Here is a 20,112-nt window from a genome sequence, read left to right on the forward strand (position 1 = left end):
ATGAGCAACTTGAAACACCCACGTAGGTGTATTTATAATGATCCATAGTCCAAATTGACTTTGGTGGACTTGATTTAGTGCCATATTTTTATCATGCATTATTTAGTCTCTTTTTCCTTATAGAATCAGTAAAGGAAAGGAATAAAATGTTCCAGATAATGTACCCTTGATTATGACAATCTATTTTCTGTCTAATCTGCATTTAAAGAACAAGTTGCAGAGAATTGCTAATGCAGAATAAAAGCTATATTTTCTGACCTATGAAGAATGGGACTTTCAGAAAATTTCAGCAAGAAGGCAGCCATAAATCTTCCTATTTACATACATCACATAAAATTATTACCTAATTATATCTATTTGAGTACAGAAAACCGAAGAAAATTCGACAGAGGGACAGGCAGAAATTGTAAAGAAAAGATGCTTCTGATAAAGTTAAATAGTGTCATCTTATATCTACCTCCGATAAGACACTATTATCATAAACCCGCGTGAAGACCGTACAAGAAGATGATACCTTTAGATGAGACCCACCAAACAAATCAAATCCTACAAATATTTTATAAATATTCTGTCTTATTACGAATATCAAAAGCATTGAATTAAAATTAAGTTAATCAGTAATTATCAACATCAAGATTTGTCTTTGCTGATTGATAGATTATGATTCCAAAGGTACGTACACATTGTAGGATGCCTTTTTGAGCTCACTGACTCGTGCTATATTCTTCTAATGAAATGCAGAAAACACTCATTAATCTGATACATAAATCAGAAACTTAATTGCCATTGTTCCAGAAAGAGAATTACATCAAACTTCTAGCTAGCTCTCCAAGGTTTAATGTGGTTTGAATGATACATAAATCAGCAAGGTGATGTCTATCAGTTCATAATTAATGTGTGATAGAAGTAAAACTTCCTGAGATTTTGAGATATTCTTCTATCAGCTCAATCAAAATTTCTACTTCTTACGTGTAGGAAGGAACAAATTGGTTTGATGAGTGTAAATTACTGAAAATCTTAGGTACCAGAAATTGCCACGTTTCTCAAACACCAAAAGAGCTAGCTCATTATCAAAGCATAAATAAATATGAGGAATCAGGTTGCGTAACTGGCTCACGATAGAGCCAATGAATCACTTAATACTGTTTATGATACTTAAATGTGGCATTTAATTACTATTACCAAATATATCAATATGCCTGGTGGATTGAAAGATGATAAGAAGAATAGACGCAGGCAACAGGCCAAGTAATCTTGTGGAGGAATGTCAACTTTGATGGACACTTACAGAAGTTACAAAATAAAAAAAGATAAAGCAGAATGCAAGGACGGTTCCTCACATCATACATGGACTTGATTAACATGCATGTATATGCGTATTGTATATAGTATAAAATACGTATTCAAGTAAAGCCAATAGCAGGGTTCATAATCAAATTCAGGTTTGTCATTAAACAGCAGCACGTAGAACATATACTGATATACAGCAAGTTTATGTATTATTTAGCATCTGGAACATAAAACAAGTTCCACCTGACTAAAACACCCAGAAAATACAAGGAAAAAAGTACACTGTAGGTGATTAAGAAGCTTTCTGAGTAGCTTATGTTGTCAAGCAATTACTAATTAAGTAATTAAAAGCTATTTTATTAGAGCTCGTTTAGCCAGTATATATGCAGTAGTAGTAAGAGTTTGAGTGAGGAAGTAATTAAAAGGCTTCCTTGTTTCAAACCCAGATGTCTCCAGCCCTTTTGAGTAACTGGCTTAGCCGGTTTTGAACCTGTAGGCCCTATGAACAACTGCTCCTGCTATAGATCACCGCTGGTTTTTCTCTGTTAAATCATTAATATAAGAGTGATGTTGTATTTACTTATAATAAATTAAATATTAATAAAATATTATAACGTAATTATATGTTACTTTATCATTTTTAGAGTTAATATGGCGTGGATGAGATTCATATGATGTGTATTTTGGCAATTAGAATTTCTCGTTATTTCATTTCATGTTCCTGTGTTTTACCATTATGGAATATATGCAATATCTAGTTAAAAGCTTCTGCTGAGGTGGAAACTAAGTGGAGTTAATCCAAGCAACACTTTCTTTCTCCATAAGAAGATTTCCATATGCTCAATGAGGAAAACCGAAAGCTGAAAGGGAAAAATAAAGGAACAGTGAAGAATGAAAACCTTATTGGAGGTAAAGATGCTCAATTATTAAAGGTAATGTGCCCCTAATAGCAGATTCCAACTAAATGGCTGTATAATTAGGAGGGTCAGACGAAAAATCGATAACATATTGATAATTACAATATATCTCATGATTAGCACATAGAAGATTATCTTTAATCACCTTCTACTTCTAAGATGCCATGCCACCTCAGCGGGGAACCGTAGTATTCGACTAGTAGACCAGAATGAAGATCTCTGTAAGGGGCTTTTAACGACAAAATTAAATTAAGGCCAAATATCTTTCCTTATGTAGATTATATTATTGGGAAGAAGTTTCCTATCTTATCACACTATTATCCATAGTAGCTTTTGGTGACTTTTCTTTTTAATACAAGACGACTGTTGACCGTAAAACACTAGGAGCATATATGATGACCATTTTAAAAAAGTTTTTAGTCCTGTTATTTCTCTGAACTAGGGTACAGATAATTTGGTTAAGTTTATTATAGTGTTAAATACCCATACCAAAATGTAGTGATAGTTGACAAATCTCTCGTATCAAGCATAAGTACAACAAATATGGTTTCTATCATGTTACAGGGAATATGAAATACACTGGAACATCCCATACGTGCACCCCAGTCCAAAGTTAGACCAAGCAGAATTCTGTGAAACACAAGCAATAGTAAAGAATTATGCATATACCCTAATGAATATCCTTCTCCAGTGAGCTAATACAAAATGTCACCAACACAAGCAATAATGTTAACATTTCTGATAAATTAAAATTTAACATGGAGCTCAAACATGTTCTCTATGACATTACAAAAGTAGAATGTTAAACAAAATCGTTACTTTTCACAAATAAAATAAAAACCACCTATCTGATCAAATTTCGGACCACTGAATTATAATGCTCACCAAGGCCAAAGGCATGCTTATGATATGACAGCATTATGCTTCCATTAGAAAAATCCGATTCAATGTCAGATTTGTACTCCTTCCCCATTTCCACATCAGGGAATGATCCTGAAAATATCCTGATATGCTTTCTCAGACAGTGAGTTAAGGCTCTGAGCTCTAGCTCTCCTCCCCATGCAGCTGTAGACTCAACTTCTTTACAGTAATTCTCAAATCTCTCTGCTTGTGAATTATCAGAATCTTCATCTAACATATTTTCTGACAGGTAGAATGGTAAGAAATCAGATGCATGATCCCTCATATAAGCAGCTACCATTTCTCGAAGTGCTTGGTAGGTGTAAGGTGAAGAACCTCCTGAAAGATGGGCAAGCTGATCCTCAACTGCTCTATAGAGACAGTGTCCATCTGGCTTAATTTCGTTAACAGTCAATCCAAGGGGTTCAAGCTTTTTTTCCAATTTCTTGTCTTCAACCATTCGATCACTTACAATGTTACTCTGTTCTTCTTGAATTCTTTGTTCTCTTGCAGCTTCTTGCTGAGCTCTTTTCTCTCTCCTTTTAGCACCCTTGCTGGGCTTAGAATGGTCAGACTGGTTGGTGACAGAAACTCCAGCAATGGCCTTCACCAGATTGTCAAGATTGCTTTTATCATTTTCATTACTGTTGCTAAAACCTAATGAAGTAAGTTCTTTAGCATGCTTCTCTTTAAGCTTTGCAGATACTTCAGATATCTCCTCCTCCACCTGCTTCTTCTTAGCTTTCTGTTCAGCCTTGCTACCCTTGGCTGCTGCTTTCTTCAGTTCAATTTCCCTGTTCTGAAGCTGAGATATCTCTTTCCTGTACTCACAAGGAAGAAATAAGGGCATGAATACTACCCTGAAAATCTAAGAAATAGCTTGGAAAAAGAAACCAAAAGGTTTGAAGGCACAAGCATCTAGAAGAATAAGAAATAAAGAGAACTTGATAGAAACCATATAGTAATAACTTAAGTAATCATCAAACCAGAAGTTCCATGCTAAAAGTCTTACTTCAGAAACCAACAAATAATATGAGCCATTTTAAATATTTCTGGTTAGAAACTTCATCTAGACTAGACAATTGTGAATATGCTTTTCATATTAAACTACCCACAGAACTCCAGAATGCTTACAAGATTAATGAAGTGGTTCAAATTTCATGGAACAGCCAGATGATAATATTACCTGTGCCTAGAAAGCATTTCATCACGAGTTTCCTGCTTCTTTTGAGGTGCATCAACAGATTTTGTGTCAGATAGTCCATCCTCTATTTCTTGATTTTCTGCCATTTGGACTCCTAAAGTTGAGGTAGAAAAAAATGCGAAGAATATTATTGAAACCTTCTGAAACTATATGAACCAATTAGTTACACAATGTCTGCTGTCAAGGATTGGGGAAGAATTGATATGAATAAGTTGATTACATATATTGCAAACACCAATAAAAATTTAGATTAAAAAAGACATTCCAAGTGCTCAATGAACCGGATCTATCTCACAGCAATCATTCACCAAAAAAATTTATATTGCAAACACAGAATGTGGGTATACCAAACATATTTCTTTATAGTACAAAAATCAACATTGAGAACATCAACTTCTTTTCATCAAGCACCAACAATAACATTAAAAGAAATGTATTCTGGAATGCATTTTGGATACATCACAACCATAAAAACTGTAATAAATTTTCATAATTTGAATAAATGAACAAAATTTACAGGGCATATCACTATGAATTGTAATGCATTGTGTTAGTGACTACCACAATGATTAATAATTGTCATTCTTTCATCAATTTGAAAAGGCAAACATAATAAAAACAAAAATGATGAGTTTTTTTTTTTTTCCCCATATAAAGAGATGAAGACCATAATCTAAAACTGACTCCCCCTATACTTTCAGGAAATAGATTTAAATGCAAAAAGCACACAAGTCATAACCAATTACAAACTATGAATAATCTCACAAAGAAGAATAAAGGAAGACTAAAAATAGATTATAGCATTTATATCCTAAGACTAAATTAAATAATAATAAAAAGTAGGAAAATCTCACAGGTCTCGCAATCAATTATCAAGCAAAAAGTGGCTAATCACTTCACTTCAACTAATTCAAGCAGCACAACAAACTAAAAAAGGTAAATAATGAAATGTTAAGCACAATAAACAGAATCCATGAAGCATTGTTCTTTATCAGCAATATGTTCTGCACGTTTCTTTCAGTATCATTTACATAAAATTCATCAATAACATGACAACATCAAAACAATTAAAAAAGGCAGAAATTTTTATGAACTGAGTGAATCAAAGAGAACTTACAAAGCAATGGAAGAGGGAAAAGAGATAGAACACCTAAGAGAACAAGACTTTTGTGGGCTAGGGTTTTTCGCGTAAAACCTAATAGATCTCCGATTAGCTTTGCCAGCACCCAGCAGACAGAAAATATTCTCTTCTTTTTGTTTTTGTATTTCTATTTTATTCTTTGGTATATGCCCGAAGATATTAATTACAGGGAAAGTTAAAAAAATTAGAAAGAAAAAACTAAAATTCCATTGGGCTTTGAAAGCATGATGCGATGGTCTCTTATACTTGGGCCTAGCTACTCCTTTCCCATAAGTCCAAACATTAATAATCCAGTGCTTATATTGTTCCAAGCGGCCCACAACAAGACAGCAACCTAATGTGATAAAATTCCCCTAATTTGATTTTACTATAATGGAATAAATTAAAGACCAAAGGACTATTTTCCACCCAAGTTTTAATGCAAAGATAATGCACATCCGTGAGATTTTAAAAATTCAAACACTCACCCATAAACTAGCTATTGTTGAAAATTTATGTTAGAGTTAAAGGTCAAATCATTATTTTATCAAATAATATTAAAATATATATAATTTTATCTTATTTTCTCTCCAAGTTTTGAAAACTCGCATTTCACCCCTTAGCCTCAACTTTGAAAATGTAACTCTCCCTCCCAATTCTTAGGGTTTGTTGAAAACTTTGGTAACAACGATGATGGTGATAGTCAATTGGCTTTAGTGTCAACTGACCTTTTGTGCGTCTCTCTTTGTTACCATAAACGACACCAAACGAAGGCCAATGAAACCCAAAGACAAAGAGGTTTCATCAAATTAGCTCCAGACAGTAAGAATTCGTCGTGTTCATCAATGGTCTTCCAGATTTGAAGTTGCATCGACAGAAAATGCATTGATTTTCTCACCATTCAGAGCTGATTTGATGAAGCCTCTGTGTCACCATCAGGGCTTTGTTGGCCTTCCTTTGGCATTATCAGCAATAGCAAAGATAGATGCACAAAAGACTAGTCGACGTCAAAATTGATTAGTTGTCATCATCGTTGTTTGCAGCAAACCCAAGAGATTTGAAAGGAAGTTACTTTTTAAAGTTGAGACTAGAAATGAAATGCGAGTTTTCAAAACCTAAAGAGGAAAATGATACAAAAATATATAATTTTTAATATTGTTGATAAAATAATAATTTTACTCATATCTCTAATATAAAATTTAATAACAGTTGGTCTATGAATAGGTGTTTAAGTTTTAAAATCCTATGGGTGTGCGTTTATCTTTGTATTAAAACTTGGGTGGGAAATAGTCCATTGGCCTAAATTAAGGGATATAGGAGGAATTCACATGCACAACATATTGGTTAGGATTATAGACTAAGATATTCTCAAATAGCTTTGACTTTGAGAGATATATTCTCCAATTAAGATTAGCCTGTAATTAACAGTATTTCAGTGCATTGATTCATGTTCTACCAAAATTTTAGTTGTAGGGATGATGAAGTTGGAATAATTCCAAGCTGACATTCTCTCTTATCCCATTTGAAAAAGGGTTGCAGTGTTCGTAAGGATATATAAGAATGAAGAATAAGGATGAGTAATAGCAATAATAAAGGGCGACCTGCATGTGGCTCTCATTACTTTGAAATAAGATTCCTTCCTTGCACATGTCGTGTTGGAAGCTGGGAATTTTGTTCTTCAATTAATTTGTTCTTTTCCATCAACTTTTACACCGACGTCATATGCCCTATTGCTTAAAACATATCATCATATTCATATTCATATTCCCCCTGGCCCCTGGGGATCGGATTTATGTATTTATTGTAGTTGCAGAGATTTTCTTACTTGCGTCAGTAACAGGGAAAGAATTTAGATATGGCGATTTTGTTCTTGTCCTATTGGTGGATTTTGATGCGCCATGTATTTGATGCGGGGACCAAATTACAAAAGTGGAATGAATTGGATAAACTCTATCTTTCTTTCCACATCATCAAACTGAAACTGCCAGTCTCAGATGATCAACTACCAACATGATGAATCCAGAATCATCATCACCCTGCAATTAACATAAAATTACACTTTGTTTCAGAAGAAAACACTATTTTGTTGTAGGTTGAGGGTAGCTTAGAATGAATACCAGATTACTGCTGCAGCCCCCCTTCCCTTTTTCTTTTAAAAATTGTTGGCATTCTAAAATTTATTAATACTAAAAGTATTCTTCATTCTGGATGAAGGAATTATTCGTTCTGTTTTCTGTTGCCACTGTTATGTTTGATGCTACCAACCAGGGCCGAAAGTAATTTGTGCTAATTAATAATCCATAAAGTACTGTTTTTGTATTCCAGCGTTTCTCAGAGTAGTTGTACGGACAGTCCCGAGAAGATTTAGATTATGGTTATATTTGATATAAGAAGCAAGTGGATTTATAGCACAGAAGGGTCACAATCAAGCAAATCATATGGAAGCATTTTTCTTATCCAAACAAATATCTGAAAGAACTTCTTCTTTTTATCCTATCTATTGGTTTTATATTGTTTTTTTGTTTTTGGATTAAACAATGTAATCCACCTCTCTCACCAACTGGTATAAATAAGGCTTGTTGAAATCTCAAAGTCCACCAAAGCATACAGATCACTTGCCACTCCTCTGCATACTACTTTCTCTTCTTCAGTTTTCACAAATTTAACTTCCTTTGTTGCTGTCTTCAGGCTTTTGATAAAACTGAGCTGCATTGCTGACCAAAACCTTTGCTAAATCATACAGAGCTTATCAACCAAGATGGACGCTGTGAGAGATTTAGCATCAAAGAAGGCTGCTGTGATTTTCACAAGGAGCTCATGCTGCATGTGCCATAGCATCAAGACACTATTTTATGAACTGGGTGCAAGCCCTGCGATTCATGAGCTTGACCATGATGCAAATGGGAGGGAGATTGAGCGGGCTCTAAGGGCCCAAGGATATGGGTCAGTCCCCGCTGTATTTATTGGTGGAAGATATGTGGGTTCAGCAAAAGATGTCATTTCCCTTCATGTTGATGGATCTCTGAAGCAGATGCTCATGGATGCAAAAGCCATCTGGTTCTAGCTACCTACTTACTACAATAAACACAACCCTTGTACTACGTTGGTTCAAGTTGTATTAATATGAATTTAGTTTTTAATACTGTGTCAAAAGCTCTGTCATATTTGACCTTTTGACAACATTGTATGGCAGAATATCATATTACTCTGTAAAATAGCAAAGGAGTTTTGTAATTAATCACAGATTTTGGTTTTAATTATTGGCTTTCATTCCAATGCATGATGAAGACACATCACAAAACATAATGATCATTTTTATCTTTTGAACTTTCTAGGATTCTTCCATATCAGAATTCAGGATAAGCTTGTCATCAACCTGAAATCTCAAATCAAACTTGCACCAGCAGACAAATACCTATTTGAGAATATTTAATGAAATTATTCGTGTGCAGGCTACACTATGATAGAATAAGTTTTCCAAAATGAATCCATTAACAGAGGAGAGGGAGGACCCCTCTCTGTGTCACTATGAAGGTGACGATGAAAATTCTAGTAGACACCAGAGTATTTTCTCTGATGGCTTAATTATACGAACGACAATTGGATGAGTTGTTTAGTTTCAGCTTCAGAGTGTTATCTTGTGAAAAATTACCTTTTTACCAGATAATTAACCGTGAGACATCTGCATAATCGCTTTTAAAGTGAGGGACAAAAAGGAAATTCCTTCATTTCCGATAGCAAAAAGCTTTTCCCCTGTGACTATGTAGCCGAAACGGAAACGGAAAAATGTGAAAATGAAGAAACAAAAACAAAAATGTGGAAACACATTTTTTAAAAAATATAGAAAATGGAAATGTAAAAAAACTTATAAGTATAAAAAATATAATGAGTTTTTTTTATTAATACTAAATTTTTTATAATAAAAATAAATAAATATATATAATATAAAAATAAATAATAAAAAAGAATAAAGAAAACGAATATTATAAAATGAAATCATAAAGCCTATTGTAAATTGTTTTTAAGTAAATATATGTAGATATTTAAGAAAAAAACAATAATACACATCAATCTGTATAATATGTTGGGAAAAAAGATAAGTACCACATCTAAGAGTGAAGATCAAGTTTGAAAATACAAAAGATGTGTATTCAATCGATTTCACAATTTTTTTTAAAAGCATTTAAAAATTTTTTAGAAATTTCGAAATACCCCGAAACGTTTTGTACAAATTTTGAGAGTTTTGAAAACAGAAACGTTTCTGAAACATGGAAACGCACTCATTGTGAGTTTCCGTGCTACTTTGCCCTATGATTTTCCAGGATGAAGACTGGATTTTCTAGATATCACCCATGTGTTTATCCGTGTAACAATATGTTTGCGCGTATTTGCCACATATGGATGGATATAAAAGAATCTGTGAAATAATTTAATAACAAGGCCGGAGTGCCAGTGTAAAGCTACCAATCCCATAAATAATTGTTTGTGGTTCTATGCAGCTGCAGTTGTTTTGTTTCCTTAGACTCGTGGGCTTGGCCCTGAAAAGAGAATTCTTTGATGAAGGAAGAGTTGCATGCTTGTTCAGTTTGCAGATTCTGTATTCGTCCATACATATGAAAGCAGTATTTACAGAAGAGCAACAGAGCATGTGGTCATGTGCGAGGGGGAATCATGCAAGTGGTGGGCGCAACATTTACGACCACCGAAAGCCATCTCATTTCCAGCCTTTCCGCATAAGGGTTCAAAGAAGGTGACTCGGAGCATCTGATATAAATTGATGACACCTCGCCATAGAATTTTTTACTTTTGTCGCATCTTGATGGAGAGAGCATACTTGTGCTCCGTAAAATCAGCAAAAAGTTTAAACAAATGGCCAGTAAGTTATATACGCCGATATTAAAAAGTTGAATGTATCAACTCCACCAATTCTCAATCTAATAAAATGAATAATATGTTAGCCAAAAATGCAGTATATGCAAGTTGTTCAGTTGTTCAGCAGACCACAGTGGTTTCCATCCCAGTAAAGCTACTTTATTAATTTGGGCAACTAAGGAAAGTAGATCCTCTTTTGAATGTCCTTGTTCAAACAATGGAGTCTACTTGGCTGTCCCTATATATAGGCCAACATTAGAACTAGGTTCAAACAACCTTAAGCTTTAAATCCTTTTCTCTATTGCCTACTTTTTCCTTCCCCTGCCTCCATCCTTACCCTATCAATAGACAAAATTCAGCTTATGGTATTTAGATCTTAAGAGCAAATCTAAAGTAACCCACCCGCGTTAATTTTATCTGTCAAGAGAAAATTTTGCACTAAGCAAGAAGCATTCTAATTATGGATAAGATAACAAGGTTGGCGTCGGAGAAAGGAGTGGTAATATTCAGCAAGAGCTCATGTTGCATGTGTTATACAGTCAACATTTTATTTCAGGAACTTGGAGTGAGCCCAGTGGTTCATGAGATCGACCAGGATCCTGAAGGCAGGGAAATGGAGAAAGCTCTGATGAGGCTGGGGTGTAACGAGCCTGTACCAGCTGTGTTCATTGCTGGGAAACTAATAGGATCCACCAACGAAGTCATGTCTCTCCATCTAAGTGGCAATCTGATTCCACTGGTTAGGCCTTATCAGCGGGCTGTGTCTTAAATCATATACTTCAGTATCACATTGATGAATAAAATTGGCACAGATTAGTAGTTTAGTGTGCCCTTTGTGTGTAGCTTAAGAAGCTTGTTATGCCCCAAAACCTTTATATATATGTGTGTGTGTGTGTGTGTGTGTGTTACCCTTCTTAATGAAGTACAGCTTTATATATATTTATGTTGTCAAGCTTTTCATACGATTTAAATAATGGATAAATCAGCTTTTGAACATCCGATTGTTTTTCTACTCCAATTATCAGAATGAAATCCCCAGCACTAGTGGAAAAGGAGAAAGAAACTGAATAATTTTAGTTGGATCACAAAGAAAAATCTCCCTATGAATCAATCTTCCAAACTAGCATACTAGAAAGATACGAAGAGGTGGAAATTTTTTAATGGAAAATATAGTATAATATGCAATCAAGAATTTCTAAAACATGAAAAGTTATTACAAGAATGACCTATCAGAAAATGAAAAGTATTCCACGGAAAAAACTTTAAAGACCCTAAATGTAAAAATCTAACTATATTTTTTGAAAATTTTTATCTTTTATAATATATGTCATTACAGATTCTTCTACTTTATCCGGAATAAAGAAAGATATTAAATTTTTTGTCTTTCCTAGTGATATTCAAGTGGGAAGCAATTTGAATGAACGAATTATTATCAGTAAAGAGTTCATGAAGAAGAGGATAAATTAGAGTTAACAAAGATATATGTGTTAAGAACAAGTTCTAAGATTGCAATCAATGTGAGTATACGATGGTTTGAGTTCTATAAACACTTAAATTAGATCATGACCACTTCAACTTTAAGAGTTAAAAGAAAATCGATAATGTATCTTTCAAAGTGAACTAACATAATTAGCCTTAAACATATGAGATACTACTTGCTTTCATCAATGTCTATAGATAGATTCCTTAATGATATATGACAAAAATGTGAATGATATAAAAGTGAAAGACACATATTTTCAAAGTAAAGAGATGAGTAAGAGAATCTCACAATAATGATTAAATCTATCTTCTTCTTTCAAAACTAATTTTTTTATTTGAAGATTTTATATTATTTGTTATTCAAATTATTCTTTAGAGATAGTGAAATAAAAATAATCTTATAAAATATTATTTTTTGTTAAAAAAAAAAAAGACTAAAATTTGCACCCATATCCATATAGATGTGTGACTTAAAGAGAAGGTATTTTTCTCTACTCTCCCTATTTTGGGTTTTTATTCTTCTTTTACCATTCAAAATGAACCCAACGGCCTCAAGTTGGTTTTTACACAGAGTCCATCCCATTGGATCTCCTAGCGGTATGACGGGGCTCCTTTTAGTTTCCCCAGCCACAAGTTGCAACGCGCCTGTGGGGGTAATATAATCATTTAATAAAAGAAGTAACCAATCACAACTTGACGTGGATTGGTCTCACGCTTTGGGCGAGCTCGCACAATCTTACTTCCTAACTATATATAAATTCGATTTCTTTATAATGCAGGTAGATTCCAGCTTTTCACGGAAAATAAAAGAAAAGTAAAGATCGTGAAGAGAAAATTAACTAACGAAACAAGTACAGAGCACCGACACTGAAGCTAAGACTGTGAACCCTAATTCAATCTATGGCTTCTTGATTAGGTATTACTTCCAATTTTCAACTATTTCCCTTTTATTTTATTAATTTTCTTGAGTTTTGATGCCAGGTTGATATTGGAATTCTGGAATTTGGTTCTTGTTAACATTTCATAATTAGGTTTTATTGGTGTTGAAGGTAGTCTGTTTTTGTTGCAGGAATTGAGTGGGCGGAGAGTGATTGGATCATATGAAGTGCTTGTTGGATTGGTTTGGCTATGTACTTTTCTTGCATGTTTTCACTCCAAACAAACTTTTTTTCAAATTCACGGAGGTTGGTTTAAACGAATATTAATCAAATTCATGTTTCTCTCTATGCACATTTACTTTAGTTGTTGTATACTTATTTCCTCATCTGCTGTTCAAAATCTTGGAGAAGAGGTGAATTATGTGCTTGGCAATTTAGGTTATGCGAGAAATGAAATTTAATTCTCAATTGTAGGATATAAAGAAGTGATGAATAGAGAAACATGATAAGGGGAATATTTTTTAAAATATTTATAAAAAAAAAGTATGTTGTATCTTTTATCAAAAACTATGGAAAGATTAGAAAAGTTTTTTCTTTATGTTATATAGCTATATTTTCTGGAAAGCTAAACAGTTAGTGTTGCATAAATCTTGGCTTTAAGTTGTGAATGTGAATTCTTGTCCAGGTGAATAGGGTTAGACTGAATTCTGTGGCTGGGACTGGACCTAGATCTGTAGATTTTGTATTTCATCGGATTTTTCAAGCTGGGATAAGGAGAAAGGTGCTATGGCTGAAGGAGAACCGCAAATTGAGCTTAAATTTCGCATTTATGATGGCACAGATATCAGCCATGGTACTTATGCACTATCTACCTCTGTTGCAACTCTCAAGGAAAGGCTAGTTGCTGAGTGGCCTCAAGGTTATTACGTTCATTTTCTGTTTGTTTATTTATTAACCGGTTATTTTGTTGATTAAATTAGGTGTTCAGACTCACTTAACTGACATTATTGCATTTATCTTGATTACTGTCTGACCTGAACATAGTTTGAGGATGATTGTGCTATGTTCTTTCTTTGGATTTATGGTCTCATTTTATCTGTAAAGAAAATGATGTGAACAAAGCTCTTTACAAATAATAACCCAACAACAGAAATAAATAATGTTGAACTGAGGTTCTTTGGGTTCCTGTTTCAGTTTTTTTAAGATCCATTAACACAATTTCAGCTTATGGCCAGCAAAAATCAAAATTATCAGAATAAACCTGACTAATAAAAGAAAATCATGCAGCACAATCAATAAAAGAACAAACAAGAATCAATGTCAGTCGCAAAACCTATGGAAGTTCTAGATTGAAACCCCCATCAGTCAGATAAGGCTTTTGCATTAGAATCAGCCTTATCACACCTTTTATAAACCTTGTCATCCTATCATGGAATTATTATTTTATAAGACTTGAAATTGTTGTATGCCCTTTACCTATGATTCTCATTATCAGATCAAGCATTTATCTTGCATGATGTTTTGCAATGAAAAATTTATTTTCAACTTAGAAGATTTATGTACACATGCAACTAACATGGCATTTCCACAATTAAATAAATAATTTTATCGTTGTTGTCAAGGCTCATGCTATGTAAACTTATGTGAACGCAAAATTACTGGATTTAGGTTTTCATAATCTTTCTGGTGGTAATACTCAATTCAAGTTTTTGATGGGGTGTTTGCATATTCAGATAAAACAGTCACACCCAAGTCAGTAGATGATGTAAAACTTATACATGCTGGTAGAATTTTGGAGAATAACACCACTTTGGCTGATGCAAGAGTTACCATGGGTGACCTTCCTACTGGTGTTATTACCATGCACATTGTTGTGCAGCCATCTGTAGCTAAAAAGAAGAAAGGTTTGTTTAGTTTCTCATCCTTTATATCTGGTATGCAGAATCTACTTTGGAATTTATTCATTGTCTGGATTGTCCATCATTCACATGAAAGGATCTAATATGTATGAGATTGTCTTGTCTCCCATTAAGTTTGCCAGTTTAATCTATATTCAAATCCTTTTGCATTTAAATTTCTTTTGGCCTGTTATAGAGTCTTTAAGTTATTTAAAAATCCTTGTGAGGCCTATGCAAATAGTATGTATAAGATTGTCTTCTCTCCCATTAAGTTTGCGAGTTTAATATATATTCAATTCCTTTTGCATTTAAATTTCTTTTGGCCTGTTATAGAGTCTTTAAGTTATTTAAGAATCCTTGTGAGGCCTATGCAAATGTGAAAAATGGATGTGGATTAATATTTCTCTTTGTTGCAATTTGTCTACGCCCTTTTGTTGTTGGCTTGCTTTATTTTATGGAAAAATAGCATACGTTCTTTCCTGATTCCATAAACACTGGTTCCAGGAGTTCTTATTTTTCTTTAAGATTGCCTACAATCGGCCACTAAATACCTGGATGCCATCCTTGTTATGTCATAGTGTCTCAAAATTGATGTGTGCTTCCGGTCACTGAAGTTAAAGCTATGTCTTTGTAGAGTGGAAAACTGATTAAAAGGACTGAATCATAGTTTAACTGAGAAGTATACAAATTCTTAAGCATTGAGTTACCTGGCAGTTTGTAGAACAGTTGAAGATTTTAGGTTCACTCTCTTTGATAACTATTACCAAATTATAAATCTGAGTTATAGTTTAACTGAGAAGTATACAAATTCTTAAGCATTGAGTTACCTGGCAGTTTGTAGAACAGTTGAAGATTTTAGGTTCACTCTCTTTGATAACTATTACCAAATTATAAATCTGAGTACTCTGTAGGAAACACAACTAGTTTCTTAAGTTGAGCCATCAAATATCAAGTTGTCTATTGTCCAAACTCAATTTGAATTTGGGTAGTTGTTTAAAGTACTTAAGCTGGTTCCTTTTTATGCCTTTGGAGAACCCAGTGTAATTATTGTTGGCAATAATGGTGGTGATGACCTTGTAATGATTTTGCAATGATATTGATTTGCATTCTCCAATTGATTGGATTAAGATATTTATCTCTACCATTATATGAACTAACATTCCTCCTATATGGTAAAATGCAGACAAGAAACGTGAAGAGCCGTCACAGAATTTGTGCTCATGTACTATCCTTTGAGTTGGGGATAATGCTTTGTGGGCGGACGAGATGGAATGAGCATTTAACATTGTATACTTTTGTATGTTCAAACTGCCATACACATTTACGCAAGCTTCAGTGTGGTTCATATTTTTCCTATTTTTCTTCATGATACTAATCTGGTCTGCTGTACATTTTTAATAACCCAAACGTGTACGTAGGCTGCCTCTGTTGTATTGATTGTTTTAACTGTCGTTCATGTTGCCATCATTCTTGGATAAACAAAATCAGCATGCCTTTATGTTTGAGGTGAACGCAGATCCGGATGTGTCCACATCGCATGCTTTCTACCTTGTTACTTAAGTTCTACATATACACATGCTTTTGCCAATTGATATAAGGCCAAACGGCTATTTCCCACCCAAGGTTTGATGTTTTTTCAAGTTTTTACCCTTTTAACTATAGAAACATTAAACACCCATCCATGACCGATTAGATTTAACAAAACTCTAACGGTAGTAAGGGTAAAATCGTCATTTTTGTTATAATATTAAAAATAAACTAAAATAGACTCTAATTTTTCCCCTCTAAACTTTAAAAACTAAAATTTTCTCTCAGTTTAAGTTTTAAAAAATAGCAGTTTCACCTTAGAGTTTGATTTTGAAATCTCCAACAATTGTTTCGGTTCTATTGTCGATGGTCTCTTCCTTCCGAAGTAGTCTCTCTTTTTGGTGAATGTTTTTCTCTCATTTGGAGGTTCGATCGGTTTTGTCTTCGCTTTGAGAGACGAAGAACTTCGTCTCTCAAGACGTCTTCGACGTCGATCGAGTCTTTAAATAGGAGGAAAGCATTCGCCGTAAGGAGAGGCTGCTTCGGGAGAGAGAGATCATCGACAATAGAGCCGAAACAGTTGTCGGAGATTTCAAAATCAAACTCTAGGGTGAAACTGTCATTTTTTAAAACTTAGGTTAAGGAAAAATTTTTAGTTTTTAAAGTTTAGGAGGGTAAAAAAAGATAAAATTTTTAGATATTAGGGTTTTGTTAAATCTAATTGATTATGGGTAAATATTTGATATTTTCATAATTAAAAGGAAGACTTTTAAAGAAACATCAAACCTTGGGTGGAAAATAATCGTTTGGCCATTGATATAAATGTAGAAGGTGGGACTCTGTCGTTTCTTTTTGTCAGTTAGAACCATGACGATCTCATTAGCGATTGGGATTCTGGTATTCTTCTTCCTTCTGTCACATCATTGATACATTTATTTTTAAAAAGATAAGAAAAAACAAAGAAAAAGAAATCAGTCTGGAAAATGAATGCAGAAATTTATAACATAAACCAGAGTAAGCATCATTGACTGTTGACCTCTAAATATTATAAAATTTTATAAACTTGAAAGGCAAGCTTCCTTCCCCAGTCCACACAAACTAAAACAAGTGACGCGTGTAAGAAGCAAAATGAGCTGACGGGACTAATCCACGTCATAATGTATTTGCCCCTCTCCCGCTAATACTATACATTTTAAAAAAGGGACAAAACCCAAGTAGAATATCAATCTTTTCGCCGCTCCGTCGTGTCGTCCCCTTTCTTCATTGACATTACGTTATTGATGGAAGAAGTAGAGGCTCTGAATCCTCACACAACAAAATTAGACTTCTGAAAAATCACAATATGGGTTAAAATTAATAAGAGTAGTGTTTTTTTATTTTTAATTATTTAATTATAAAGTAATATATTATTATTTATATAAAAAATTATATTCAAAGTTAATGCATATAAAATTAATATACCTTCATCTATTTTGCGTTTAAGAAAAAATTGCTTCTTATTTTTGTTCATTTTGCCTTTTTATTTTTATTTGTAGATGCGAGCACTATCAGAGACGATGCAAAATCCGTTCTCCTTGTTGCGATAAGATCTTCCTCTGCCGCCATTGCCATAATGAGGCCGTGGTAACTCTCTCTCTCTCTCTTTTCCACATCTCTCGATTATTTTATTTTTCATTTGATTGTTTTTTTTTTCTTTTTTTGGTGTTTTATTTCATTGTGGGATTTTCTTGCCTTTGATTTAGAACTCGTTGTGCAACCCCAAGGATCATCACGAGCTTGTCAGGGAAAATTTTAAGCAAGTATGCCTTGTTTTAACTACTCTAGTTTATTTACATGTATGCGTATGATAAATTGCTTATTTCTTTATCATATTCAATTTGGTCTTCCAGGTTATCTGTTCACGCTGCAACACCCAGCAGGAGGTGTGTTTTTTGGGATCTACCGATAGTCGCTTTTCCTTTTGTTCTTTTTTCCAACATCTTAGGCAGGATTATGTCCTTTACTTTCTTCCTTCTTCTGTTTGTAGGTTGCTCAAATTTTGTGCTCACTGTTGGGTCAAATGGGTGAATATTTTTGCAACATTTGCGAATTCCATGGTGATGATGTAAGTTAATTTGTTTCAATCGGTTGTTCACTTCAATTCAATGTTTTAGAATCACACTTTTAAATTTGGTCATTGTTGATTTTTATTTTCGTGATATTTTCACGTGCTTAATGTAATTTTACAGATTTCAAAGGGACAGTTCCATTATGATGATTGTGGGATTGGCAGGTTAGTAAACCAGTTATGTTGTCACGTATTTTATTAGTTAAGTGTGTGAGGGAGTGATGGCTTGGTGTCTTCCTATTTTGTAGATCTCTATCGCTTTCTAATGTATATTGTGAGAGCACAGGATCTCGCTACTCAATAAGTGCGCACAATGATCGTGTATGCATAGAGAACTCCATGAAGAATTACTGCCCTGTTTGTTATGAGGTTTGTGGTTCAACAGCTATCTGTCACAATTGATTGTTGTTCACGGGTTTTCATCAGCCCAATAATACTGTTTTATGCCAACATTATCTTTTTGACTGGGTTAAAGGCTGAACAGTTATGAAATGTGGATGCACAATGCATTCAAATTGCTTTAAAGAAATGGCTGATCAAAACCAGTAAACTTCAGATCAATTGTCAAATTCTTTGGAAGAGTTTAACTCATCAGAGTTGATTATAATTTGTTTTTTTTTCCCCCTTTTTCTGGCTTTTGCCCAGGTACCATTACCCATTTTATCCAAGACAGTGCTTAACAAGTCTTAGTACTGGCAGCTGTTAGGTATGGAGGCATGGAATATTTTACTTTTAGGTTAAATTTCTATAAATTGGTCTGAATAATTTAAATTTTCTGGCAACATAAGAGGGGAATTGTAATTTTTGTGAGATGCCTTCTTGTTGGAATAATAAGCATGTACAAGTGCTATTGTACAAATTGTTTTCTGCTTCTTGTTCATGGCTTGCATTTCCTCTTTCTGTCTCTATCTAATTATGTCTTTCTTTAAGTTCTTGTGAAGGATTAAGCATGAGTTTTCTGTGGACTAAGCTTCAACTACTGAATAAAATTAGATGTAGCTTTAAAAGGCTATGTATTTTTCCTTTAGAACTTATTGACTTTATTAACTTTTTTCATGTTCATGGGGTACTCTTGAACATTATATCTTTGTGCATTCAGTATCTCCTCCTTATTCTATAAGTTGTTTGACTGTAACAAATCTATGCTGCATGTGTAGTAATATTTTAGTTTACTTGGATGGATGATTGTCTCTCCTTTTCTTTACTACAATACTGGCTTGGTATTTTTTTTTCTTTTGGACAAATCGAAGCTAATAAGATGCCTGCGGAGTATCAGTATGATGTAATAGATTCATCCATGCTTCTCATTTTGATTGTTTTTATACAAATCTGCAGTGATCATTCCTGCATCATTTGTTTATTTATGTTCTCAAATTGTACCTGCAAGTGAATTGGTTTTATTTATTAATTTTTTTAGGAAAAAATACTCATTTTCAATTAATATAACAATTAATATAAAAATATTATAAAATAATTATACTTAAAGATATTTAAGTAAAATAATATACTAATATTCTTTTATTATTTTTGATCAAATATAATAATTATTTATACCTACAAAATTTTATTAACCATAATAATCATTTATACCTACTAATATTTTAAGTAATTTATTTAACTAAATGCCCTTAAAAAAGAATCCTATGCATAATCATTTTTTAATACACAAATGAGTATATATATAATATATCATCATATGATTGAATATTACTTTATTCTTAATTTAAAATTATCTAATTATTTGATGGTTTTCTAAAGGGTTTGATTTGATAGATAAAAGTAACCGACTATCTGGTCTTATTTTATATGATTTGATTAGGAATTTTATTGAGAGGCCAATACTAATGCGAATGAATAAATTTTTATAAATTGCTTAATTAGAAGGTTAAGTCTAAGGATTCACTAAATTATCGTTAA

At 33.4% G+C, this 20,112-nt stretch overlaps 5 protein-coding genes across 8 annotated transcripts; 4 read left to right on the plus strand and 1 right to left on the minus strand.

Annotated features, from left to right (window-relative positions):
- Window positions 1-2,835: 2,835 nt before the first annotated feature.
- LOC123222410 (OVARIAN TUMOR DOMAIN-containing deubiquitinating enzyme 5) lies at window positions 2,836-5,598 on the minus strand. Of its 2 annotated transcripts, none has more exons than XM_044645165.1 (3): window positions 5,429-5,598; window positions 4,294-4,405; window positions 2,836-3,928 (listed from the first exon to the last, which is right to left on the minus strand). In XM_044645165.1, exons 2-3 carry the CDS (start codon window positions 4,395-4,397, stop codon window positions 3,052-3,054), a joined length of 981 nt encoding a protein of 326 aa, XP_044501100.1. In that variant the 5' UTR covers window positions 4,398-4,405; window positions 5,429-5,598; the 3' UTR covers window positions 2,836-3,051. The 2 variants fall into 2 exon arrangements, with proteins under 2 accessions (XP_044501100.1, XP_044501101.1); XM_044645166.1 differs by having other exon boundaries at window positions 4,294-4,457; window positions 5,429-5,592.
- A 2,230-nt stretch (window positions 5,599-7,828) lies between these two features.
- Window positions 7,829-8,691, plus strand: LOC123224256 (glutaredoxin-C11-like). The gene has a single exon (XM_044647870.1). The coding sequence runs from the start codon at window positions 8,190-8,192 to the stop codon at window positions 8,493-8,495; it is 306 nt and encodes a 101-aa protein (XP_044503805.1). The 5' UTR covers window positions 7,829-8,189; the 3' UTR covers window positions 8,496-8,691.
- A 1,888-nt stretch (window positions 8,692-10,579) lies between these two features.
- On the plus strand, window positions 10,580-11,299 carry LOC123224285 (monothiol glutaredoxin-S9-like). Its single transcript, XM_044647902.1, has one exon. The coding sequence runs from the start codon at window positions 10,764-10,766 to the stop codon at window positions 11,070-11,072; it is 309 nt and encodes a 102-aa protein (XP_044503837.1). The 5' UTR covers window positions 10,580-10,763; the 3' UTR covers window positions 11,073-11,299.
- A 1,245-nt stretch (window positions 11,300-12,544) lies between these two features.
- Window positions 12,545-16,076, plus strand: LOC123222526 (membrane-anchored ubiquitin-fold protein 3-like). Of its 3 annotated transcripts, none has more exons than XM_044645355.1 (5): window positions 12,545-12,701; window positions 12,855-12,969; window positions 13,349-13,582; window positions 14,397-14,567; window positions 15,742-16,076. In XM_044645355.1, exons 3-5 carry the CDS (start codon window positions 13,450-13,452, stop codon window positions 15,795-15,797), a joined length of 360 nt encoding a protein of 119 aa, XP_044501290.1. In that variant the 5' UTR covers window positions 12,545-12,701; window positions 12,855-12,969; window positions 13,349-13,449; the 3' UTR covers window positions 15,798-16,076. The 3 variants fall into 3 exon arrangements, with proteins under 3 accessions (XP_044501290.1, XP_044501292.1, XP_044501291.1); XM_044645357.1 differs by having other exon boundaries at window positions 12,546-12,701; window positions 15,745-16,076; XM_044645356.1 differs by lacking the exon at window positions 12,855-12,969 and having other exon boundaries at window positions 12,551-12,701.
- A 1,354-nt stretch (window positions 16,077-17,430) lies between these two features.
- Window positions 17,431-19,219, plus strand: LOC123223395 (E3 ubiquitin-protein ligase MIEL1-like). Its single transcript, XM_044646558.1, has 8 exons — window positions 17,431-17,434; window positions 17,572-17,711; window positions 17,831-17,887; window positions 17,978-18,010; window positions 18,115-18,192; window positions 18,317-18,360; window positions 18,444-18,564; window positions 18,841-19,219. Exons 1-8 carry the CDS (start codon window positions 17,431-17,433, stop codon window positions 18,883-18,885), a joined length of 522 nt encoding a protein of 173 aa, XP_044502493.1. The 3' UTR covers window positions 18,886-19,219.
- Window positions 19,220-20,112: the final 893 nt, after the last annotated feature.

Source organism: Mangifera indica, chromosome 8 (genome assembly GCF_011075055.1).
Source record: "Mangifera indica cultivar Alphonso chromosome 8, CATAS_Mindica_2.1, whole genome shotgun sequence".
NCBI classification, from domain to species: Eukaryota; Viridiplantae; Streptophyta; class Magnoliopsida; order Sapindales; family Anacardiaceae; genus Mangifera; species Mangifera indica.